This window comes from Thalassophryne amazonica, chromosome 2 (assembly GCF_902500255.1).
Source record: "Thalassophryne amazonica chromosome 2, fThaAma1.1, whole genome shotgun sequence".
NCBI classification, from domain to species: Eukaryota; Metazoa; Chordata; class Actinopteri; order Batrachoidiformes; family Batrachoididae; genus Thalassophryne; species Thalassophryne amazonica.
In genome coordinates, this window is record NC_047104.1 from 112,709,589 (window position 1) to 112,737,059 (window position 27,471).

Genomic DNA, 27,471 nt, shown 5'->3' on the forward strand with positions numbered 1-27,471 from the left:
AGACACAGCAGAGGATATTACCTAGTTTAGTAGATGATATCTCGGCAGCGAGGTGGAGTTGCTGCCCGGCTTTTATGGTGATGTGGTAATGACGAGTGACAGCTGGTGCTGTTGATGAGTGACAGCTGTCACTCCCGGTTGCTCCGACGCCCTCTTGTGCCTGAAGCCCACACTTCAGGCAGGGCGCCCTCTGGTGGTGGGCCAGCGGTACCTCCTCTTCAGCGGCCCACATAACAGCATCTCTAGCTTCATTTGTCACCTCACACTGACACATTTTCTATTTTCCCTATATTTTTGCATATTCTGGATCACCAGATCTGGAATCCGGATCCAATCATCACCAAACTTTGTTGTTTGATAGAACATTTGACTATGTTACACCTTAATTTTTTTCAAGCCTTTCTGCCTTGTTTTTGTGGAGTTAGAAACTAGAATGTCAAAATTCCCCCTATCCTGCAATGGTGAAGAATCCTTTAAAAAATTCCTGGATCCGGATCCGGTTCCTCTTGTCATTTCCAACCACTCCACAAAATTTCATCAAAATCTGTTCAAAACATTTTGAGTTATCCTGCTGACAGACAAACAACAAACAAACAAACGCGACCGAAAACATAACCTCCTTGGCAGAGGTAATAACTGTACAATGAACATGAACAGTACACACACAACAACACGTAATGCAGAGTTCCAACTCTGCACCCTTAAATAAAATAAAACAAAGCAAAACAACTGTTAACTACTAGTAAGCCCTACTACGATACATTGAAGAACACTAAAAATAAATATTATAGGTTTAACATAACCGGATGAATAACTGGTCTGCCACAATTTGTAGTAGTAAAAGTATTTGTTTGAGGTAGCTCTGGTTGCACGACATTATACGAGGTCTATTAGAAAAGTATCCGACCTTATTTTTTTTCAAAAACCATATGGATTTGAATCACGTGTGATTACATCAGACATGCTTGAACCCTCGTTGGCATGCGAGAGTTTTGTCACGCCTGTCGGTTACGTCATTCGCCTGTGGGCAGTCTTTGAGTGAGGAGTGGCCCACCCTCTCGTCGATTTTTTCATTGTTCGGTAAAAATTTTAACGGCTGATGAAAGATTTTGGTCTGGTAGTGTCGCTGTAAGGACGGCCCACGGCGCCTGATGGCGATCTGCGCTTCGAGGCGGCAGCGTCTCGCCGTTTCAAGTTGAAAACTTCCACATTTCAGGAAGTCGTCAGAGAACAGAGAACTTTCAGAAGAAGTCGGCATGAGGAGTTTATTCGGACATTCCATTGTTAACGGATATTTTGTAATGAAAGAACATGTGGGCAGAGTCGCATGTCGGAACGGACCCGACCGCGGGGGGTCGCGACAGGAAAAACACCTCCATTGGAAACCTTAACGGGCAAGTTGTAACATGCCCAAGCTGTTAAACAATTTCTCAGTTACTCACTTGTTGAAAGCCATTAAAAGCCACCTGAATTGTACAAATGGTTTTCAACACGGAGGTGTTTTTCCTGTCGCGGCGCACACAGATTCACCGAGTCATCACGGAAACGACTCGGCGAATTTGCGCGCACGTCTTTCATTACAAAATGTCCTTAAACAGTGGAATGTCCGCATAAAGTCCTCATGCCGGCCTCTTCTGAATCTTCTCTGTTCTCTCACGACGTCCTGGGTCAACAGAGCCTTAAATTAGGATGATTTCAGCTTGAAACAGGCCGACGACAACACCTGGAAGTGCTGCAGGACGTCCCGCTCCGTGGTAAGTCCTTACAGCGACAGAAACACCCCATAATCTCTCATCAGCCGTTAAACTTTTCACTGAAAACCAGCTGAATTTCTCGAATAGTGTCCACTCGGATATTCCTCACATGTCCAGAAATAAGTTTGATAAAGCAACGCGCGCCGTCTCGAGCAGCGTGTGAAACAAAGGAATTCAGCCGAGAGGGCGGGACCACATCTCACTCAAGGCCTGCCCACAGGGAAATGACGTCACCGACACGCGTGAAAAAACTCACGCATGCGCACGAGGGTTCAAGCATGATTGGTGTAATCGCATGTCAATCAAATCCATATAGTTTTTTTTTTATAAAACTGCCAGTTAGTTTTATAAGATACCTCGTATAAGTTACGGAAATGATACATCACAGCATTCACAAACTTTGCTAGGTTTTCTTAGAGATTCTCTTACAATTGAATAATCAGTTCATGGTGTATACCTAAATAAATAGTGAAATTCATCACCAACCTCATCCAAGTCACACGTTGGACACATCATCTCTCCCCTGTTCCCCCCATTAAAAACGACCCCTATTTACAGGTAGATAGTGATTCCTACAACAAAATCTACATAAATGTATCCTATCTACATTATCCAATTATTATATATTATTATATTATATATTATTATATATTACGTATATATTATGTATATGTTTCTTTTATTTCTGTTTTAGCAATCTTCTGGTTGTTAAGTGTATCTACTCTGAATCTTATTTAACTACAGTCCTGCTGTGAATCGCTAGAGGTTAGCATTCACTAGTGATTAGCATTTGCTAGTGATTAGCATTCGCTAGTGGTTAGCTTTCAATAGCAGTTAGCTTTCGCTAGAGGTTAGCTTTCGCTGGCTAGGTCGACTCCACCCCCCACCCCCCGCCGTTACTTTTATAGCTTTCTTTTTTGCCTGTTTAATACTTGTTAGTTTTTCAGTGTAACTGCTGTGAATTTTAGGTCATTATTTTACTCCTGTGTAAATGTTAGGAGTGGCTAGCATTTTTGCTAGCAGTTAGCTTGCGTTAGCTAGTTCAACCCCCCCCCCCCCGTTTCTTTAATACTTCTGTTAGTTTTTTAGTGTAATTGTTGTGAATTTTAGCTTAGTACTTTACTCTTGTGTTAATCTTAGGAGCGGCTTACTCGTAGGAGTTCTGATCACACTCATCACTGCGAACTGTGAATCAGTTCTCGCCCTTGGATTTTCCTGATGTGAATTCTGAGCCCACGAGTGACTTCCACTCCTGTCTCGAGGCCGAAACGCCGGACTTTAGTGATAGGGGATTCACCTGGAAAGTCAGGTTACAGACGCCGGCTGATGTTAAATGTATTTCTGGAGCCAGAGCTCCCGACATTGCATCCCATCTTAGGGTGCTGACGCTGCAGAAGGGAAGACAGACATGAGATATATATAGTCACATAGTTATTCACGTCGGCACCAATGATGTCAGGATGAAGCACTCAGAGGTCACAAAAATGGACATAGAGAGGACTTGTGACCTTGCCAGAAAGATGTGTGGGCATTGATTAATAGTCTCTGGTCCCCTTCACTCCCGGGGTACTGATGAGGCATTTAGCAGGCTGACATCGTTAAATAGGTGGCTGGTGCAATTTTGTAGACAGCAAGGCTTTAGCTTTATTGATAACTGGCCTTCATTCTGGGGCCGCCGTGGCTTGCTGATGCCGGACAGACTCCACCCTACTGGGGAAGGCACCGCCATCTTGTCTGCGAACATAGATAGAGCTCTACAGGGAGGGTAACATTAGGAATTTACAGCAGGCCACGGAGCAGGTGATTAGAGATCCTGCAAGGCTTAAGACAAATGTGGGGGTGGAATCCATTAGCTTAGCTGGGAAATTAGTGCAGAAAATTCAAATTTTCAATTCAATTTATTTTCATTTATATAGCACCAAATCACAACAGAGTTGCCTCAAGGCACTTCACACAAGTGAGGTCTAACCTTGCTAACCCCCAGAGCAGCAGTGGTAAGGAAAAACTCCCTCTGAGGAAGAAACCTCAAGCAGACCAGACGCAAAGGGGTGACCCTCTGCTTGGGCCATGCTACAGACAAGAAAGACAAGAAATACAGCATAATTTGCCAGCATTAAACAACAAGAAAAACAGGATACTAAGGTGATCGCCAGCCACTAGCCCTAAGCTTCACTAAAAGACCCAGAATTTAGGTAAAGTTGAGGTTGTGACATGCTCTGTTTCCTAATAAAATGAATTAAAAGAATAAAAAGCGCAGAACTATACTATGCCAGTATGCTAGTCATATGAAAGGGAAAATAAGTGCGTCTTCAGTCTGGACTTGAAAGTCTCCACAGAGTCTGACTGTTTTATTGATGCGGGGTGATCATTCCACAGAATAGGAGCACAATAAGAGAAAGCTCTATGACCCGCAGACGTCTTATTCACCCTAGGGACACAAAGGAGTCCTGCACCCTGAGAACGCAAAGCACACGCCGGTACGTAAGGTTTAATTAGGCAGCTAGGTAGAGAGGTGCCAGTCCCTGAACAGTTTTATCAAAGGACAGTGTATGATCCAAAATTACCCCAAGGTTCCTCACTTTATCAGTGTGATGTATGACACACGAGCCTAGGCTAAGCGTTAACTGGTTAAATTGATGCCGATGTCTCACTGGACCAAGAATCATCATTTCAGTCTGATCAGAATTTAAAAGTAGGAAGTTTCTAGACATCCAACTTCTCACTGATGCAAGGTAATCTTCTAAGGATTTTATGTGAATGAGATTACCAGCAGTTATCGGCATATATAACTGAGTATCACCAGCATAGCAGTGAAAGGTAATCCCAAAACACCGCAATATGTGCCCAAGGGGTGCCATATAAAGGGAGGAAAGCAGGGGGCCTAAGATGGACCCCTGTGGAACCCCAAATTTCATGTCACTAAGGTCAGAGGTAGTGTTACTGTACAAAACACAGTGAGAACGACTGGTCAAGTATGACGTCAGCCATTCAAGGGCACTCCCAGTAATCCCAAAGTGATTTCCAGCCTATCAAGTAGATTGATGCTGTCTTTTGTCACATTCCCAGAAGTCCAAGAACTTGCATTTTCTTGACTGGCCACTTGAGGCTGGCTTCAAAACAAAACACATTCCCATAGGACTCTATATTGCAAAGTCCAAATTTAGAGCAGAAATAAACATGTTTACAGTCTATAGACACTTTCCTCCTTCATGACAACTGTACGACAGTGATTTTTTTCTCCCTTCTTAGTTTGAGAGGTTTAAGCCATGAAGTTGTGTACAACTGTGGGCTGTAGTTGCTTAGAGTGACAGCGGCAGAGCCCAGTGACATCCATCTCTCGTAGTGTCCGACCGCAAGTCAGAGTCCGCTGGATGTGGCGGTCACTCACTGTTGTGGAGGATGTGTCTGCTGTTTTGGAGTATTTTATTATAAACACCTGGAACAATATGGCTTGTTGTGTGGTGAAACAACTAAAATAGACATCTTAGTTGTTTCACCACACAACTGTGCCAGTATCCACACTGAGTGAATATTTCCAATGGTGTTAACGCTTTTAGCAGTTGATGGCAGCTTCATCCGTTAGATCCACTTATGTATGATTGTATGATTACTGAGATTTAACATCCACAATTACAGATTTACTTTTACTCATCAGTCCTTAAGACAAAAGGTTTGAGGGTCATCAAGGTGTTTTTAGCATTGTTCAATGGAACCTCAACTACAGTATTTTCCAGAATATAAGTAGCACCTGAATATAAATCACACTTTTTTTCTTGTATTATCAATTCTTTAATTTGGGAATTTTATGCTTTAGAGTACTTTTTACTGCCATTTATTCTTTCATTATTACAGCTTATTTATATTAGTGCTTTGATTCCTGGGGAAGCCATATGTAAATAGTTATCATAGCTATTATTATTAATAACAAACATGTGATTTTATTTGGTATGTAAGTCACACTGGAGGATAAGTCGCAGCACCTCCCAAGCTAGTAAAAACAAAGTCACAACTGACTGAGCAGCATCTTGCCACTCTCCCAGTTATTGATCATAGAGCTCCAAATTGGAACGCTGTCCTTGGTTCTTAATCTACTGGATGAATAATCACTGTGCTTTTAGAGGAGTTTTGGATGGCCGGCCACTTCAAGGACATTTGTCAAGTGTTTTCCATTTAGAGATACGGTAATGATGAGTCTCACTGTGGTAGTACAGAACCACACAGAGGCCCAGTGGTACTGGATAACCGTCTTGCTTTCAATAAATTAGTTTCTTTAATAACAGTATTTTGTTTTAACCCAGGTTACAAACACCTGTTTACTATTTGAAATTGTGTCTTTAGGAAATACATACAACAGAATCAGGAGGGCAAGGAAACACTAAACATGGGGTTATTTGAGAAATGAATCAACAAATCAACCTCAGTCCCCTCCTCTGGTTGGTTCTGTGTTCCAGTAGTGATGATAGTTTGTTTTATCAGGGCAGATAACTGGCGTGTGGACACTGGATCAGAGCCGTCCCAACACAATGGCCTGTCTCCGTTTGGAAAGGTCAGTCAGCAGACATGGAAATTATGCATTCACAATATGATGAGTTAGGGTTATTCTTTGGTCCGGCTTTACCCGTGTGATTTGTAACTGTTTAACTGAAGTGCACTTGAACTTCATGTCATTGCAAAATGTTTGATGCAATCAGAAAAACATTTTTAAAATATAAAGAATATGAAGTACACTATATGTTGCTAACTGGAAAGTGTGTGGGAACTTTCACGTAATTGTTTTGAAATATTTTTGACTATACAGAAAATACACATCCTGTATATTATATATATACAAATATATAAAATGTTGAAACTGCAGGGACACTCAGTACGAGTGTACACGACAACCCTCAACCCACAGTACAACTTTAAACTTTTATCTGCTATATCCATTATACATGCAATGTTTCAAGATAAATTGATGAGAATGCTACATAATAGTCTTAGTGGTGTTTGTGTATGACAGCGACTTGTTGTGGAAATGAACCGTCTGGGGATGATGATCGACCTCGCTCATGTGCCTGTAGCAGTGATGAAACAGGTGCTGAACTTGTCCAAAGCTCCAGTCATCTTCAGTCACTCATCTGCAGAAAAACTCTGTCCACACAAAAGGAATGTCCCAGATGATGTCCTCAGACCGGTGGTGAGTGTGTGTGTGTGTTCACAGTGGATGGGCAGGCAAGGGGGTGATAACTAGACCTGATAACCTAGATAACCTGCAGGACTGATTTATCTGTCTTACACAAGACACAGGTTATGTAACCTGCCCTGATTTTGCTGTTTTATTACAGTAGATAAATGGCTTTTTATAGGAAAGGTCCATTGTTGGGAAAGTGTAGGAGCACGGACCCACAACAGGGGGCGCAAATGAACGGACAATGGATAAAGCCAAATACAACACTTTACTGTTGTGAAAATGCACAACAACCGATTACAATAGTGAATGAAGTCAAATACAAGCTGTCATGTGGGCAGGCTCGAAGATAGGAGACATCGGTCCGAAGTCGAACCGGAACCACACGATTTCCTCCGCCACCGAACCCCGGGAATACTGGAGCCGCCAAGTCCCGAACTCCCAGGTGACCACTGCCTCCGCGTGTCGGATCTGGTACTGCTGGCGAGGAACAAACACAGTTAGAAGTGGGTGCGTGTGCACCCAGCAACACGTATGGTGGGAAACCACCTCCACCTCTCGTCGAAAAAAGGAACAGAATGAATACTGTCCAACTCACTCAAGTAACAGATATTCCTGTCAACAAACACAGTCAGCTGAGAATATTACCTCCTTAGTAGAGCGATATCTCGGCGATGAGGTGGAGATGCCGTCTTGCTGATATACCTCTGTAGATCTGGTGATTGATGACAGCTGTCGTCGGTGATAAGTGACAGCTGTCACCCCGGCTGCTCCTGTGAGGCGGCAGCGCCCTCTGGTGCCTGGAGCCCGCACTCCAGGCAGGGCGCCCTCTGGTGGTGGTGGGCCAGCAGTACCTCCTCTTCAGCGGCCCACACAACAGTCCATAAGTATTTTAAAATTTTGTTCAGCTCAGCCTTTGAAGTTGTAACTGTGATGGTTCAGTTAAAGGCAATAAACACATAAACAACAGGACAGTTGCTGTGCAGGGCTATAAGATTTAAGCAATTCAGTCAAAGTAGAACATAGATGTACGTGTTACCAGGTGAGGTCAATGCCCTCATGTACACACTTCCTCCTACCATCCTAATGCTTGGGCGCTGGGGAGAAATTATTATTATTTTCTTAAATGGTGCATTTTGGTCATAGTTTTTATACAAATATAATATGAGCGAAGCATCGCAAGGCTCACTCATGGTACAGGGCGTCCTAAACAGGAAGTGCCAAAATTCAAGTCCACAGTAAAACAGGAAATGTTCAAATGTCAAACACTTCCTGGAGTGACAGACGAGATCCCATGGAATCTCGCGGGAACTCAGTGGCAAGCTCACACTCAAACAGGAAATGCCGAATTCTCGGTCACAGTGAAACAGGAAATGTAGAACACTTCCTGGCATGGGTGGAGCTAGAGTGGAGGCCGGGGTTTCACTGGACTCCCCTGAAATCTGATTGGACACAGATGATTGACATGTCACACGTCTGGTTGAAAGAGCTGCATTTTCAAATCAGTGTCACATTGACTGCTAGGTTCCTCCTGTCCAGTAGTTTGTGCTGTGTACTACAAAAAGTTCTAATCCACCTTAGTAGAAGAAGAAAAATGTTTGCTTCAGATTTGAACTGAACACGTTGTTTGAACTATGGACTTCTAATCACACCAAACTTATATTGGTGAGTACACGACCGTATTTTATGTCAGAAATGAGGTCCAGGTTGTTAAAATCAGCATTTCTCCTTTAATTCAGGTTGCCATGTCTGTCTGTTAGCTGTCTAAGTGTGCAAACATGTTTAAGGGAACAGACAGCAGCTGGTTCATGTTCTGTTGGCTTCTTAGTGCAGCAGATAACTGAAACAATCCTTCAAATGGTGATACAAGCATCAAATTCAGCACAATTACAGCTGGAGCAAAATTAATGGAGCAACTTTAACTTTTGACCCCTGTTACAAACTGAAACTGACCTTTGTCACCATTCTTATCATTTACCATGTTTCCCCTGACTTGTCTAAAGAAAACTGGCAATAAAACTGATTATTATTTACAGGTTTTTATCAAGTTTTAGAGATTTGCTTTCAGTTTGAGTTTGAGGAAGATAATTTTATAAATTTTAATTATTTTAGTATTTCTTGTATTTAAAATGGCATAAACAAATTAAAAAGTGTGAAATTCCAAGTGCTCCAATACTTTTGGAGGGCACAGTATCCTAACCTTATGATGAGTGCAAAATGAGTGTGGTATTATTACTGTTTTGTTTAAGAATGTTTAATTTTCACTGTTGCTGCACTTTGCGTCAAATCATAGTCATATCGTATATCATATTGATATGACAGTTCAGTAAGGTATATCTTCTATTATACATTCCAAATCTAAGGTGGAACTCTACTAGTGTTTACTAAGGTACACCGAAATATCTTTAAAGATAAAAGAGAAAGAGAGAGTAGAGCCACTTATGTGCCTGGTCTTGAGAAGCAGGGATGGTAGGTTGAAAAGCTTTTTTATCCCATGGGAACTCTCCCTACACACCTAAGCGGCTCAAAAATATGGACAGCATGTATATAAGTTACATTTACATGACAATTTATATGACAATATTGAGATACGATAATTTTGCCATATTGTACAGTCCTACTGTCAACTAGCTGAAAACTTTGAATATTAATTTACATCTACATTAAAAAAAAATGCTTAAAGTGGCAGGGGGTTAAGAGGACTGTAATTAGGGGGGTCAGCTGAACCTAAAGGACATGGTTAGATGGTGAGGAGGTTTTCCAGGCATGTGAGAGGCAAATAAACAAAAAAGCTTAAAAAGGCGGGGGGTCTGGGGGGCAGAGCTGAAAAGGTTTTTACTATGCTAATGCTCTGCTGAAGCATCAAAATAGTCTGAAGGACCTAAATGACATGGTGAGATGCTGATGAGCTTTGCTCATTCATGTCCATTTTTTTCCACCAGGTAAGTTTGAGAAGTTTTCTGTGAGGATCAGTGTGAAACTACAATATATAAATAAAATTCAATGAAAAAAAAAATACAATTTGTTATGCATTTGAACAACAAACACTGAGTCATTAATTGTTACACAGAAAACAAATGCACACAAATGTGCTGAGATGTGAACAGCTTAATGCTAACTTTAATACTGAAAATTCTGTAGACATGCTAACGCGTTAGCATCGCTCCCATTTTTAAGTTATAAAATTCATCTATCACCTGTTTCAGAAGAACAGGTCGGTTAACATAAAAAGGTAAGTATTACTTACAGACATAATGCTCTTTACAGTTAAGCAGGGAAAAAATGAAGAAAATGAGCGCGCTCACAACTCAGAAACCTCTGAGGACTTTTTTAGCTGCTCAAAACTTGCCTGATGGAAAAGCACTAAACACTTCCTACTGAACAACCCTGATCTAAAAAAAATGACCCAGGCAACTGGCAAAAAAGCAAAAATCTTCCAAAAAGCAGACATTTTTCATCCCTGGCTTTCATAAGCTAAATTAGATGTGATCAAATGGCCAGAGTATGTATTTAGTTCACGCACTTGAATCAAAGTTTTTTGTGGTGTTATCAGTTTTTTTTATTATTATTTTTTATTTATTTATTTTTTGGGGTTCTGAATTCTTTTTCAGATAATTTTCACAGAACATTAGTTATCTCTGCTATGCACAGTTTGTCATTACTTTTTGGCACTTGGTTTTCAACTGTTCACTGGAATATAGACAAACAGGGATAAAACAATTTTGGTGGTGTAGGTAAATCCATAACAGAAAAATGAGAGTGACTTAGGCACTTTTGATTGAGATATAATTCAAAATGTACACCAGATGGGCTTTTCAATATTAAATTTAAATGTCCACAAAATCCACAATCCGGATCAGATCCGGATCAAACTTTTTTTTTCATTTCGTTTATATAGTGCCAAATCACAACAAGGTTGTCAGGTGATAGTGAGTACCAGGCTGCACCTCGCTTTCAAATATGAGCGTTATTGAGGCACATTTGATTACGATATAAAGTAAAACATACATTAAATGGGGTTTTCAATGTTCAATTTAAATGGCCACAAAATCTGTCATCCGGATCGGTTCCGGATCAAACTTTGTAGGGTCGATAAAGGATACATAACGCTTTCAAATTTGAAACAAATTTGATCTTTTTGACAGAGTTATGAATTTTAAAACATTCATTCAATGTTAAAGATTCCAAGATTTTTTCTGACTTTGACCTTGAAAATTGAATCAGTTCTTGCCTATCAGGATATGAATTTTCAGTAAAAATTTCATAACAATATGTTCACAAACAAACAAATAAATAAACAAACAAACAGGTGAAATCATAACCTCCTCCAACTTCGTTGGTAAAAAAAATTATAAACTGTGTTCCCAAATATACCTGGGCAACCCCCCAAATGAAGTCTACGTGCGAGAAACCCTGGTTGCAAAACAGGCTATGACTGAAACAATTATTTAATCTGACAGACATTCATCTGTAGACTGAAATCTTGCCCCGTATTAATAGCTGTAGATCAAAGATTGTGCGCCAGTAAGAATCCAAATGTGAAATCCTTTGTCTTTGTCCCCAGAATGAAACACGGGGAATCGTCATGGTGAACGTCTACGACTATGTGAGCTGCAGCAAAACAGCTAATCTCTCAGACGTCGCTGGTAAAGTATTGTTATTGCTACAACAACTGTCAGTGTGCACAAACATGAACATTTACTATTGTTTTTGTCTCCCACCATAAAATAAGGGGGACCACTGAAATGGACTCCATTCATGCATGCATGTGTCCATGCGTGTGTCACATTATGAGAGCCCTAGATTTCCCTGTTGCCCCTTTCTGAGACATTACTTACCTGTATTATACTGTAAATGGACACAAATGTGACCTACACATATGACCTTGACCTCGATTTCCAAGTTCATCTAAGATAACGGCAGACAAAGACCGTCTCATCCCAAAATACTACTTTTTCTCTCCAAATATCAATTCTTGAGCCTACATTTGCATTGAACACCTACAATAAATCCAGTGGTGGGCACAGTTCCGCTAATCCGCTAATTATTGAAGCTACAGTTTTCATTATCAGATTAGCTTTTCAGATAACTTTGAAAACCATCATTGGACATATTATTTTCTGATACGTTTTGGTCCGATAATTTTTAGACCATATTTTTGGAGGCGTGGTGAACAAAGCTTTATAGTTATAAACATTTATCAAGTTTAAAATCAGTTGAGTACCTACCTGTTAAATAGTTTGTAGTAGATGTGCAGTTCTATCCTCTGTAAACAGAGAATAGCTGGTTCCAGAAGAAACTGCTCTATTCTCTATAAACAAAGAAGAGCTGGTCACAGGAAGGAAGGAAGGAAGGAAGGAAGGAAGGAAGGAAGGAAGGAAGCTCGCTCATTTCTTTTGATCCCATACTGATACGCTGACAATATCACCCAAGTCATCCAGAGACATACAGTTTTAACTTATGGTTAAAATTTTAACCAAACTAATTTCGGACAAGTTATTTAAATTCACGTCACATCTGAAGTTTTATAAAGTGAAAATATCAGATATATGTTTCAGTTTTAAAGTATTGCACTAATTTTGAAGGTTTTAGTGTGGACATGCTGTCTCCCGGTGCATTATGGGTAATGTCAGTACATTCACGACAGAAGAAATGCATTTGACATGCTATGATCAGGCTTCACACGGACAACAGCCTCAAACTCATATTGTGCCTAAAACTCTCATGAATATATCCTCTGTGTTTATAGATGTTGTTTTTGTGTTTGTTTTATGTAAAAATGCCAGAAGAAGCCCAGGTTGCTTCTCCATTATTTTCTATTGGAATCACTGCAATCGATATATATATATATGTGTATATATATATGTGTATATATATATATGTGTATATATATATATGTGTATATATATATATGTGTATATATATATATATGTGTATATATATATATGTGTGTATATATATATATGTGTGTATATATATATATGTGTGTATATATATATATGTGTGTATATATATATATGTGTATATATATATATATGTGTATATATATATATATGTGTATATATATATGTATGTAGCAGACACGGATTATCTGGAATTTTGTTTTGGCAAGTTTTCACGGTCTCTACTGGCATCTACTGGCCAGTAGTGTTCAGTGTTCATGGTAGTATGAGCGTCTGGGCGCCAGTAGATGGTAGTGTTCTATTTATTTTGACCCCGGTTATATCAGGCGGTTGTCAAAATAACAACTTGACTTTTTAGCATTTTTCTTTTTTTACAAATAAAAAAAGGCATATTTTTTATATGTAAACACCAACACACACACCTCACATTAACGTGTTAGTTTTTACATAGAATGAATGGGTCAACCAATCAGTGTTAGCGGAGGCACATTCTACCCATAATGCCTTTGGCATCTGTCTGTGTTTGTCACCCTGCTCAGAGTCCCGCTCTCATTGGACCGACATCTGTGCTATTTTGGCATTGTGGGATAGCTCACCCACAGATTGAGCTCGCCGGGCTACTTTCACCACCCTGCTCAGCGTGCTGCTCTCGTTGGAGCGACAACACACAGAATGTGTCTCTTCCCAGATCTCTTTCAGTGCAGCTTCTTGTTCTGACTTTAACACGATGTTAACACCCAAGTCTTTCATCGCCAACTGTAAATGGTAATCAAAACATTCCAATCGTATCTTTCTGAACTCTTCCGTATAAAACTCCATTGTGTCAATGCTTACAGTGCTCATAAACTTTTAAGTTTCTTAAATATTTATTATGGCCACTCTTAAAACTTCAGTTATCTTTATAATTTTATTACTAGTAAATTTTAGAATTAATTTAGATGAGATATACTCATTATCTCACAGGAATATATCACAATTATCTGGGAACTACTTTTTGCGCAGGAATTCATCAAGCACATCGGCCACAGGCGCGTACTAACACAGAATTCCCAGAAGCTGTGGAAAGTTGTTCGGCCATAACGAGCATCCACTTTTAGCTTGTCATAAGCTAAGCTAGTGGCACTCGTGAGAGTGTGCGTGTTTGTTACAAAACTTCAGAATTAGTGCATTATTTAAAATTAAAAGATATATGGTATATTTTAACTTTGTAAAATGACAGAATTGACATTAATGGGGTTATTCTCTCGGTATTAATTTTATTTATAAATCAAATCCATAAGTCAGCACTGCTTTATTTTCCAAGAGCTCCACCTCATGGCGACACTGCTTTTGAGTAGAGAGTTGAACTTTGTTGCTCCTCTCAGCTGCTTCACTGCTGGAAGCCATGTAGTAAACGGGAGCTTCCAGCAGTGGGCAGGATGCACAAAGACAGAAGTGCTGACTCATTGTTTGGGTCTGTGATCGCCTTTGATGCTACCAGAAGCGATCATGGTGTTAAACTCAAAATCAGCTTGTTAGTGGTTGCAAGTGTACTGGAGACAATACTGGAAGTTATCGGTTAGCTGTAGTTTCTGATAAATTCTTGGGTGGTTTATCGGTTTAGCTTTATAAAAGATAACTTTCTAGTTAGCTGATTATGTTATCGAAGCTACGTTTTTGGTTAGCTGTGCCCACCACTGAACAAATCCTGTATCTTGACTTCTGTTAGCGTACTACATTTGAAAAATGCAAATGGATAAACAAATTTTAACTTTTTGGGTATATTTTGCCTTCCCAGCACCAAATTTCTTTTATAAAGCCTAAATTTGCATTGAACACATATAGAAAATCATTCATCCCACCTCCCTTAAGCCAACTATATTTGACCTTGGACCTTAGGGACAAGGTTGCAAATGAAAATTGGAAAACTACTCTTTTCTGTATTATTTGACCTTTTTCAACTCATTTTTCACTGTCCTCCGCAATGAAATAGGGGGACCATTGAAATGGACTCCATGCATCCATCCATGCTTATTTGTTTGTCCGCATGCCGTATCTACATAATAGATGGGGGACCTCAGCAGAGTTGTTAAGGATTTTATATATATATATATATATGTTATCACTGTTAAACATTTGGACCTTTGTCTTCTTTCTCATGAGAACGGTGTTGTGCTGTTTGCACTAACCCTGAGAATGTACGTGTTATTCAACCTTGTTTTAGCATGCTGGGGTCAATCTGAACTGGGAATGAGGAGCTGGATGTACTTATTATTATTATTATACAACTTGTTTTTGTAGCCGCTAACGACTGGGAGTGAAGTATGACGGGGTCAGGCTGAACTGGGAGTAAAAGAACTGAAGGTTGTTTTTGACTGTTGTGATGTGATGCTTAGTGTGAAGACCAGGACACTCCAGGCAGATGCACAACAGCTGATAACTGCAACAGACGAACGAGATGTGCTGACCTCCGACGATAAGAGTAAAAGAAAGAAACTGTTTTTCCTTACAGCTGCACTTATTGACGTATGTGTTTATGTTACGGGAAGAAACTTGTCTCGCGTTGTCCCCCCCCCCCCCCTTAGGACATGTTTTATGATGTAATGAGGGCTTCTCTAATAAAAAGAGCGGGAGCACAGGCCAGACTTTAGTGTAGCCTTGGTGTACAGCCTGGCCGCACTCCGCGCGTGATTAATTTGACTTTCTGTCTCACTGGTGTTTCTTGACTCTGTTTGTCTTATCAAAGGTTTTAAGAATGTTTGGAGGAGAAAATACCCAACATTGACTGGGGGCTACGTCCGGGATCTCAACAATACCGGAGGTGTCCAGCGGAGGTCGCCAAGTCCAGACGTAAATCCTTGGCCAAGGTCCGATCGATTGATCGTGTCTGCAATTGTCGACCACCGTTGGCATCGTCTGGTTGACGAGATTTTCCCGAAGAAGACAGACAGGAGGTCGAGTCAGTGAGTAAAATTTCTTTGTAAACAGTACTGAGTGAGTGGTGATCAGATCACATAAAACAGTTAAATTCCGCAAGCGATGATACAGAATCGTCTGTTAATGAAACACAGTTAAACTCTGTAAGGAGGGTGCGGACTCCTCTGTTTATATACGCGTACCGGTAGGGGATAAAAGTGATCACATAAAACAGTTAAACTCCGTAAGCAATGGCGTGGAATCGTCTGTTAATGCAAAGCAGTTAAAATCCGCGAGGAGGGCGGACTCCTCTACGGTTGCGAGGGACGCCCGTAGTTAAATTCCGGAAGGAGGATACGGACTCCTCTGTTTTAATACGTAAAGGAAATCCCGGGTAGAAATACGTGCACTGTAAAAAAGCAGTTAAATCTGGCAGGGACGACGGAGTCCCCTAATGCAGGACATTAGTTAAATTTCACGGGAGGGCGAGCTCCCCTGGCATAAGAATACGCGTACGATTATTAAAAGTGTTTCTATGTGTAAATAGTGTTTTGTGTAAGTGTAAATAACTGTGTGAAAGTGTAATACTTTGGACAACGTTAGTGACAACCGTGTGTGGATGCGAAGGCAAGTGATTCCGCTTCCTACGGGGAGGTGAAAGGAATCAACCACACGACGGCAAATTAATTGTCACGTCCAAAGAAAGTGTGAAAACTTCAGATTTAGAACACCCTAGGTGTGCCCCCGTCTGAAGTCCAAATTATAACAAGGGATAATAAAAATGGGGGGTAAGACGTCTAAAAAGAAGGAAAATTTATCAACTGACGACTGGAAATTTATGGAAGCAAAAAATCCAAAAGCAACAAAGAAATTGGAGACCTGGATAAATAAACATGACTTTGACAGACGACTGAACCTGATCAGCATACAGAAGCTAAAGAAGGAGTTAGAACAGGAACATAAAGGTGATGAGAAAAGATGCAGAAAGTAGGGGCAGATTTAGTGGCATTTTGGGAGGAGGAAGCAGAGAACAGACGGAAGGGAGCAGAGAAGCGACGATTAGAGAAAGCAAGGAAAAAGAAAGCTGTAGGTAAGGCAGAAGAAGATGTGATAATTCAGCACAGAGAACCAGAACAGCCTCAACAACCACCGCCGGCTGGATCGTCGGTGACAACAACACCTTTATCTCCTCTACCAGAGGATGACGATGTACCGCCACCACAGTATGATTTGGCAGTAAAACCTAAGGTAAAAAGTGAAAAACCAGAAAAACCAGAAAAACCACAAACACGCAGTCAAGCGAAAGTGCCCACAGCCCCTCCATGGTGGAACACAGTGACCAGGGAGGTGCCTATCCTATGATAGAAGTACCAAATCCTCGTGCAGGAACAGCAGGACATCGATCAACCATGCTCGTATATCGAACATGGAATGCTGATGATATCAAAGCAGCAGTCGACATGATACCATCGCCACATGTCGATATTGAGGGATTTATGCAGGATATAGAAAACATTAGAAGTTCTTACCACCTTAGTGGACCTGAAGTCCAACAGGTGTGGATGAAAGCATGTGGCCCTAAATGGAGTCAGATACGCGGAAACTGGAATCCTGCAGACCAGGATGGCGTACCGTTGCCACATGATGATCCAGTCTTGAAAACAAGAGTGGAAGCTATGATTACACGAGCAAAAGGTGTGTTAGGACCAAAAATAAATTGCACTGAAATTACCAGGACAACACAGAAAGGAGGAGAACCATGGACAGAGTTTAGATGCAGATTTGAGAGTGTATTTAGGGTCCATAGTGGCATATTGCCAGGAACACCAGTGTATGAACAACAATTGAAAAAACGCTCTGATCCAACATTCCAATAAGGATATAAAAGCTTGGATACAGAAACATTGGATTGGATTGCCTACAGGCACATTGGAAGAAACACATACACACTGCTGTCATGCAGAAGGAGTCTTAAAGCAGAAAAAGACAGGGAACAGCAACAAAGGAGTGTATGTAGCACACGGAGATGATGAAATATGTTACCAACAGGGTAACTTAAGACAGCAGAAGCAGTGCAAACGCCCCCAAAAGCCATGGCAAAACAGACAAGGTGGACAGCCACAACGTCAAGGACCATGGCAACCACAACAGCAGCACAGACAGGGAGGGCCACCACGTGGTCCCCTGATTTGTTGGAACTGTGGGAGAGAGGGACATATGTATAGAAATTGTCCGAATCCACCTACTGAGGGAGCAGCAGGAGGAATTCCACAACGGAATAATCCTCCGCAGCCACAGTATCCACAATGACTAGAATCCATAATCCATGATTCCACATCAGATAGGCAGTCTGATTGTGATATGGATCTGTGTGCCTTACTGGGAAATCCGGTACCAAAACCAGAAGTGACTTTGTTGGTAAATGGACGACCAGTGACATTCCTTTGTGATACAGGAGCATGTAGAACCACATGTAATGACAACATACCTGTCCATCAATTAAGCAACGAAATCTTTAGGGTTCGCTCTGCAAATGGACAAACATCAATCAATCAATCAATCAATCAACTTTTTTCTTGTATAGCGCCAAATCACAACAAACAGTTGCCCCAAGGCGCTCCACATTGCAAGGCAAGGCCATACAATAATTATGAAACACAGTCTACGTCTAAAGCAACATAACCAAGGGATGGTCCAGGTCACCCGATCCAGCCCTAACTATAAGCCTTAGCGAAAAGGAAAGTTTAAGCCTAATCTTAAAAGTAGAGAGGGTATCTGTCTCCCTGATCTGAATTGGGAGCTGGTTCCACAGGAGAGGAGCCTGAAAGCTGAAGGCTCTGCCTCCCATTCTACTCTTACAAACCCTAGGAACTACAAGTAAGCCCGCAGTCTGAGAGCGAAGCGCTCTAATGGGGTAATATGGTACTACGAGGTCCCTAAGATAAGATGGGACCTGATTATTCAAAACCTTATAAGTAAGAAGAAGAATTTTAAATTCTATTCTAGCATTAACAGGAAGCCAATGAAGGGAGGCCAACACGGGTGAGATATGCTCTCTCCTGCTAGTCCCCGTCAGTACTCTAGCTGCAGCATTCTGAACCAACTGAAGGCTTTTTAGGGAACTTTTAGGACAACCTGATAATAATGAATTACAAAAGTCCAGCCTAGAGGAAATAAATGCATGAATTAGTTTTTCAGCATCACTCTGAGACAAGACCTTTCTGATTTTAGAGATATTGCGTAAATGCAAAAAGGCAGTCCTACATATTTGTTTAATATGCGCTTTGAATGACATATCCTGATCAAAAATAACTCCAAGATTTCTCACAGTATTACTAGAGATCAGGGAAATGCCATCCAGAGTAACGATCTGGTTAGACACCATGCTTCTAAGATTTGTGGGGCCAAGTACAATAACTTCAGTTTTATCTGAGTTTAAAAGCAGGAAATTAGAGGTCATCCATGTCTTTATGTCTGTAAGACAATCCTGCAGTTTAGCTAATTGGTGCGTATCCTCTGGCTTCATGGATAGATAAAGCTGGGTATCATCTGCGTAACAATGAAAATTTAAGCAATACCGTCTAATAATACTGCCCAAGGGAAGCATGTATAAAGTGAATAAAATTGGTCCTAGCACAGAACCTTGTGGAACTCCATAATTAACTTTAGTCTGTGAAGAAGATTCCCATTTACATGAACAAACTGTAATCTATTAGACAAATATGATTCAAACCACCGCAGCGCAATGCCTTTAATACCTATGACATGCTCTAATCTCTGTAATAAAATTTTATGGTCAACAGTATCAAAAGCAGCACTGAGGTCCAACAGAACAAGCACAGAGATAAGTCCACTGTCCGAAGCCATAAGAAGATCATTTGTAACCTTCACTAATGCTGTTTCTGTACTATGATGAATTCTAAAACCTGACTGAAACTCTTCAAATAGACCATTCCTCTGCAGGTGATCAGTTAGCTGTTTTACAACTACCCTCTCAAGAATCTTTGAGAGAAAGGAAGGTTGGAGATTGGCCTATAATTAGCTAAGATAGCTGGGTCAAGTGATGGCTTTTAAGTAATGGTTTAATTACTGCACCTTAAAGGCCTGTGGTACATAACCAACTAACAAAGATAGATTGATCATATTTAAGATTGAAGCATTAAATAATGGTAGGACTTCCTTGAGCAGCCTGGCAGGAATGGGGTCTAATAAGCATGTTGATGGTTTGGATGAAGTAACTAATGAAAATAACTCAGACAGAAACAATCGGAGAGAAAGAGTCTAACCAAATACCGGCATCACTGAAAGCAGCCAAAGATAACGATACATCTTTGGGATGGTTATGAGTAATTTTTCTCTAATAGTCAAAATTTTGTTAGCAAAGAAAGTCATGAAGTCATTACTAGTTAAAGTTAATGGAATACTCAGCTCAATAGAGCTCTGACTCTTTGTCAGCCTGGCTACAGTGCTGAAAAGAAACCTGGGGTTGTTCTTATTTTCTTCAATTAGTGATGAGTAGAAAGATGTCCTAGCTTCACGAAGGGCTTTCTTATAGAGCAACAAACTCTTTTTCCAGGCTAAGTGAAGATCTTCTAAATTAGTGAGACGCCATTTCCTCTCCAACTTACGGGTTATCAGCTTTAAGCTACGAGTTTGTGAGTTATACCACGGAGTCAGACACTTCTGATTTAAAGTTCTCTTTTTCAGAGGAGCTACAGCATCCAAAGTTGTCTTCAATGAGGATGTAAAACTATTGACAAGATACTCTAACTCCCTTACAGAGTTTAGGTAGCTACTCTGCTCTGTGTTGGTATATGACATTAGAGAACATAAAGAAGGAATCATATCCTTAAACCTAGTTACAGCGCTTTCTGAAAGACTTCTAGTGTAATGAAACTTATTCCCCACTGCAGGGTAGTCCATCAGGGTAAATGTAAATGTTATTAAAAAATGATCAGACAAAAGGGAGTTTTCAGGGAATACTGTTAAGTCTTCTATTTCCATACCATAAGTCAGAACAAGATCTAAAATATGATTAAAGTGGTGGGTGGACTCATTTACTTTTTGAGCAAAGCCGATAGAGTCTAATAATAGATTAAATGCAGTGTTGAGGCTGTCATTCTCAGCATCTGTGTGGATGTTAAAATCGCCCACTATAATTATCTATAAACATCAGACGTCCCTATCACTAAACCCATAACGTTGGCAGATCCATTTGGCCTGACATGTACTATGTCAGTGTTGAACATGCCACAATGTCCAGTTAACCTTTTAGGACGAGACGGATTGACTGCATTGGGCTTGTCCATAATTGTGGAACAAGGGAAGTTAGTTGTTGAACGCACAGGAGGCGTTAACATGGTAAGAGAAGAAAGCGATGACCCCACATTCCACTATTACTATACATTTGACATTTCAGAAGAAGATGCTGCAGGATGGGGTAAAGATGTCGTCTTGCAAGCGACAGCCCTATTAAAAAATCCTGAACAAAAGATGTCACCACCTGACCTGCATGTCACAATGTGGCATAAAGATCCTCCAGGTCCGGATGGTGACTATGAAAACAAATTGAAAAACGTTTCACCTGTGAAGCTGACAATGACCGATTTGATTCATGATGGCAACTCAACAGCTGTCATAACAGTGACAGGTGCCACTGAAGACATTTTAAAATTGAGATTCACAGGTATGCCTTTGCATGTGTCACTTTGTAAGCCATATTTGACAGAATGGCAAGAATTGGGACTGACAGTCATAACAGCTTTGTCAGCTACTGATTGGAGCAGAGTTGGACCACGAACGGAGTTCAGTCCATCAACTAAATTGTATAAAGTGCCAGTTAATGTCCCATTGGTGCTGACAGCTGGAACACACATTGATGTGTCCACTTCACAATCCTGAGTGTTTCAGTTGAGTCCTGAAGAGGATGATCTTCTCTCTTCTGTACCATCAGGATTGTGGACAACAGGTCCTTCAGACGTAGGACTGATAAAAAATGCACAACCTGTAGTTATAAGACCAAAAACAGAATACAGACCATGTGTAAGACAGTATCCATTGAAACCTGATGCAATTGACGGAATCAGGCCAGTAATAGAGAATTTATTAACAGCAGGAGTAATAGTGCCATGTCCAGATTCACCATGTAACACACCCATATTTCCTGTAAAAAAGGCTCCGCCCTCAGTGGGGTGGAGAATGATTCAAGATCTGCAGGCAGTAAATGCTGCTGTGATTAAAAGAGCACCATGTGTCCCAGATCCACACACCTTGTTAAATTCGCTGAGACCAAATTCTAATAGTTTCTCAGTAATTGACATAAGTAATGCATTTTTCTCTGTGCCAGTACACCCAGATAGTCAATTCTGGTTTGCTTTTACCTTTAAAGGACAACGATATACATTCACCAGATTACCGCAGGGTTACGCAGAGAGCCCAACTATTTATTCTCAAGTCATGTCAGCATGTTTAGCCAATTTCGTTCCACCGGCAGATAGCCAACTATTAGTGTATGTTGATGACATTCTGATTGCCTCTGACACACGAGAAAACTGCATAACTGACACAGTAGCATTATTATGTTTCTTATTTGATAATGGCCACAAAGTGAGCAAAAACAAAGTTCAGTTGTGTAGGGATAAAGTAAAATATTTAGGACATGAATTATCAGCCACAGGGCGCACGATCCTGTCTGACAGGAAGGAAGCAATTTTACACGCTCCAAAACCACAAACCAAAAAGCAGATGATGTCATTTCTTGGACTGACTAATTACTGCAGGGCATGGATTCCCTGCTATGCAGAATTGACTAGTCCACTTTCTGATTTGATGTACAAGGATGATATTTCAATGTCAACCGTGTTGGAATGGAACAAAGATGCTGAGGAAGCTTTTGTAAAAGTAAAACAAACATTAGTGTCATCCACAGTTTTGGCACTACCAGATTATAGTAAACCATTCATTCAAACAGCTGATTGTAAGAATAAGTTCATGACTAGTGTTTTGGTTCAAGTGTATGGCTCAAAATTAAGGCCAGTTGCCTACTACTCATCTAAATTGGATGCAGTAGCAAGTGCTCTACCACCATGTGTACAGGCTGTTGTTGCAGCCTCTATGGCTGTTCAAAGTAGCAGTAATGTTGTTCTATTCCATCAGTTGACACTGAAAGTTCCACATGCAGTTTCTGCACTTCTGTTGCAGACAAACATGAGCCTTTTGTCCCCAGCAAGACATCTTTCGCGTATGTCCTTGCTATTATCACAACCACACCTTACGGTAGAGCGCTGTACAACATTGAATCCATCCACATTGATACCTTTACCTGAGGATGGTGAGCCGCACAATTGTCTTGATGTAGCAACAGCCTGTATGAAAGCACGCCCAAATAGTACAATTGTGTATGTGGATGGTTCTTCCACTAAAAACGCTTATGGACAAACACAATCTGGGTATGCTGTTGTCACAAATTCAGAGGTATTGGATTCTGCTTCATTGCCATCGTCATTTTCAGCACAAGCAGCTGAATTAGTTGCTTTAACTGCAGCTTGCTATCTGTTTAAAGGTACGGCTGTAACAATTTATACAGACAGCCAGTACGCTTTCAGCACAGTGCATGTGTTTGCAAAACTGTGGGAAGAGCGTGGAATGGTGACATCATCTGGAAAGCCAGTGACTCATGCCACACTCCTAACTGCACTACTGAAAGCTGTGAAATTGCCTAAACAAATTGCTATATGCAAATGTGCGGCTCACACCAAAGGCTCTGACAGTGTTTCAAAAGGAAATGATTTTGCTGACAGAGCAGCAAAAGAGGCAGCAGCGGCTTCTTCTATTTTTGTTGTACAGGACACCACTCCAGATTTGCATTTAGGTCATACACTGCTTGCTGACATGCAACAGCAGGCAACTGACAGAGAAAAACAAAAGTGGATAACTAAAGGGGCTACCTATGCAAATGATTTGTACGTATGACCACAAAAGAAACCCATATTGCCAAAAAATATGTTTAAATGGGCAGCTATTATGAGCCATGGCGTGACGCATGTCTCATCAGGGGGTATGATATCGCAATTGCAATCTATTTTTTGTCTCTATGGGTTCGATGCATATGCAAAACAGCATTGTAGAGCATGCATGATATGTGCAAAACACAACTCACAAGGCAATTTGAGACCCCAAAGAGGCAAATTTCCAACACCACAATATCCCTTTCAAGTGATTCATATGGATTATATACAGCTGAGTAAACATGAAGGGAAGGAATTTTGTTTAGTCATAATTGATGCCTTCTCAAAATGGGTAGAATTGTTCCCTACAAAACATGCAGATGCACTTACAGTGGCTAAGGCATTGTGCAAAGACATCATTCCACGATTTGGAATACCAGAAACAGTTTATTCAGATAATGGAGCGCATTTTGTTAATACAATAATGCAATACGTAGGAGAAGCGCTACAGGTCAATCTCAAAAAATCATTGTGCTTATCATCCACACAGTGCAGGATTAGTGGAAAGGACAAAGGGCACAATAAAAATAAGATTAAGGAAATGTATAGAAGAGACAAAACGAACCTGGATTGAATGTTTGGACCTAGTAAAATTGTATATGAGAATAACACCAACACCATCAGGGTTAACACCATTTGAGATACTTTACGGACGACCATATCGTCTACCAATTTTGACATGGATACTAAAACAGCAGATGAGGAACAAACATTAGCAAATTTTATGAGAAAGACATTAACACAGAAAGAGATAACTTAAACACATTTACTGCCGAATAATTTTGATCTTCCACAGGACGGCCTTCCAGTAGTCTAGCCAGGAGACTGGGTGTTCATCAGAGTGATTAAGAGGAAGAACTGGTCCAGTCCTCGTTGGGAAGGTCTATACCAAGTGCTGTTAACAACACCAACTGCAGTAAAGATAGCGGAGAGATCAACGTGGATACATCACTGTAAGATACAGCGTGTGTTGGCTGCCTCCACAGTGTAAGGGGAAGTCTGGCTACAAAGGGAGTCTATTTAATTAGCAATAGATTGTCTCAATGCCAGTGAAGCAGGGAGATCCTTGCACTATTAGGTGAGGTGGTTAACAACACTGTATCCTAGCAATCATGACTGAACTACAGCAGACCCCGGAGCGGCGTGCTCAGCGCCGCCGCTGCCGGACTGTTGGTAGGGCAGCCGGTTGCGTTGTGATCTTAGTGTGTTTCGTGCTCCTCGGATTCCTGGCCTGGTGGTTGACCCAAGAATTGCAGCTCACTGTGGACCGAGCCAGAGAACAACGCAAGCAACGTCAGAAGAGGTTTATTCATAATGTGAATGAGACGGATGGACACCCTCATATATACCATACTAATATGTGGTACAGATATGTTCATTTATTGGCTATGGAATTACGTTACTAATTGTTATGTTTATTCGCAAATACCTATATCCTCAACACACCCAGCTCTGACGGCTAAACCGTACCCTGCTAGGGTGACAGAATGTCTTATCATACGGATGCATAATCAAACTGTATTTCGGGGGCAGCAGTTCTCAGCAAATCTGATAAGATGTAACACCACTTGCCTCAGTGCAACCACTTATATGATAGGGATTTCAACAGAGGACGTACAAGCGTGCCCAAGTGCTGCTCCATTGACTAGACTGAAGGGAAACGCAAAAATATCATCACGTTAAATTGTCATCACAACGGCCATTCCCAATTTGCTTTTACGGGACAGGGAATAAAACTGTAGGTAAAATTAAGAAACGTCTGTGTACCCAAATGTATGTTTTATCAAATAATTTAAGCCTAACCAAAACATAATATGTGGATGGTACTTATCTTCATCACATTGGACGGGGATGTAATTATACTCCTGTCCTATTAGGCTCCTGTCCATGGGGAACGGATGAATCATGTGCTTATGTTAGTAAGTTTTTGCTACCACCTGTAAATGGTACTCCGGTGTATGATGACATCTATTGGCTTTGTGGCTCCAGACTGTACATGAGTCTCCCACCAAATTGGGGTGGTGTGTGTGCACCTACCCAGGTGACTGACCATACATATGTGGTAGTGCCAAGGACCTCCACAGAGAAGAATGGCAGCACCAGACGGAGGAGATCAATATACCCAGATGTGTTACCACATGATCACATGTGGGGCTCGGATGTACCAAAGGACCAAAAATTGTGGTCTGTAGGAGATAAAATAGCACATTCATTGTTCCCCTGGATAGGAGTGGGGAAGAAAAAAAAAAAAAAATAATAATAATAATAATTTTCATTAATGATTGAAACACTGAATTATCGATTGGGTCTGTTCATGAATGTAACTGAAAAAATAGTAGCAGCTCAAAACACTGAAATAGATGCTTTACGTACCATGATGAACCTCTTAGTGAAAATCTCAAGAAAGAAGTGCTAAGTTAGGTGATAACTACTACTATATGTTTAACAGGCGATAAACAGGTGGGAAATGTTAAGGATTTTATATATATATATATATGTTATCACTGTTAAACATTTGGACCTTTGTCTTCTTTCTCATGAGAACGGTGTTGTGCTGTTTGCACTAACCCTGAGAATGTACGTGTTATTCAACCTTGTTTTAGCATGCTGGGGTCAATCTGAACTGGGAATGAGGAGCTGGATGTACTTATTATTATTATTATACAACTTGTTTTTGTAGCCGCTAACGACTGGGAGTGAAGTATGACGGGGTCAGGCTGAACTGGGAGTAAAAGAACTGAAGGTTGTTTTTGACTGTTGTGATGTGATGCTTAGTGTGAAGACCAGGACACTCCAGGCAGATGCACAACAGCTGATAACTGCAACAGACGAACGAGATGTGCTGACCTCCGACGATAAGAGTAAAAGAAAGAAACTGTTTTTCCTTACAGCTGCACTTATTGACGTATGTGTTTATGTTACGGGAAGAAACTTGTCTCGCGTTGTCCCCCCCCCCCCCCCCCCCCCCCCAGGACAAGTTTTATGATGTAATGAGGGCTTCTCTAATAAAAAGAGCGGGAGCACAGGCCAGACTTTAGTGTAGCCTTGGTGTACAGCCTGGCCGCACTCCGCGCGTGATTAATTTGACTTTCTGTCTCACTGGTGTTTCTTGACTCTGTTTGTCTTATCAAAGGTTTTAAGAATGTTTGGAGGAGAAAATACCCAACAAGAGTATTGGCTTATTATAACCTCATGTTGATCTGCTTCATTCTGACATTTTCTACCCCCCCAGATCACTTTGATCATATAAAGAAAGTTGCTGGTGTGGGCGCTGTTGGTTTTGGTGGAGATTATGATGGAGTCACAAGGTGGGTTAAAAAACTTCCAAAGAAATTGCAGAGCAGATTTTCTCTTAATGAAAGTAAAAATCCCACCAGGCTACCAGAGGGTTTGGAGGACGTGTCCAAGGTGCCAAATCTGGTGGCTGAACTCCTGAGGAGAGGATGGACTGATGAGGAGGTCAAAGCTGCTCTCGGTAACAACCTACTCCGAGTCCTGGATGAGGTTGAGATTGTGAGAAATGCACAAAATCCATGTGCATTGTCCTAAACTCACTCTGCCACCTGTATATTGCCTAATAATAATAAAGCCTTTATTGTGATTGTACATACATACAACAAAATTTGTCCTCTGCATTTAACCCGTCCTAATTACAGTTAGATACACACAGAGAACATGCAATCTCCTAACAGAAAAGACAGGAAACGATCCCACGACCTTCTTGCTATGAGGAAGCAGTGCTA

General features: G+C 40.9%; 1 protein-coding gene across 1 annotated transcript in view; it reads left to right on the plus strand.

Annotated features, from left to right (window-relative positions):
* dpep1 (dipeptidase 1) overlaps nucleotides 1-27,471 on the plus strand; it is a 62,456-nt gene that overhangs the window by 30,723 nt on the left and 4,262 nt on the right. The window contains exons 5-9 of the mRNA XM_034192085.1: nucleotides 6,231-6,300; nucleotides 6,757-6,933; nucleotides 11,489-11,570; nucleotides 26,961-27,036; nucleotides 27,106-27,241. Of these exons, the coding sequence (XP_034047976.1) occupies nucleotides 6,231-6,300; nucleotides 6,757-6,933; nucleotides 11,489-11,570; nucleotides 26,961-27,036; nucleotides 27,106-27,241 (541 nt within the window). The remainder of the gene's footprint in view (nucleotides 1-6,230; nucleotides 6,301-6,756; nucleotides 6,934-11,488; nucleotides 11,571-26,960; nucleotides 27,037-27,105; nucleotides 27,242-27,471) is intronic.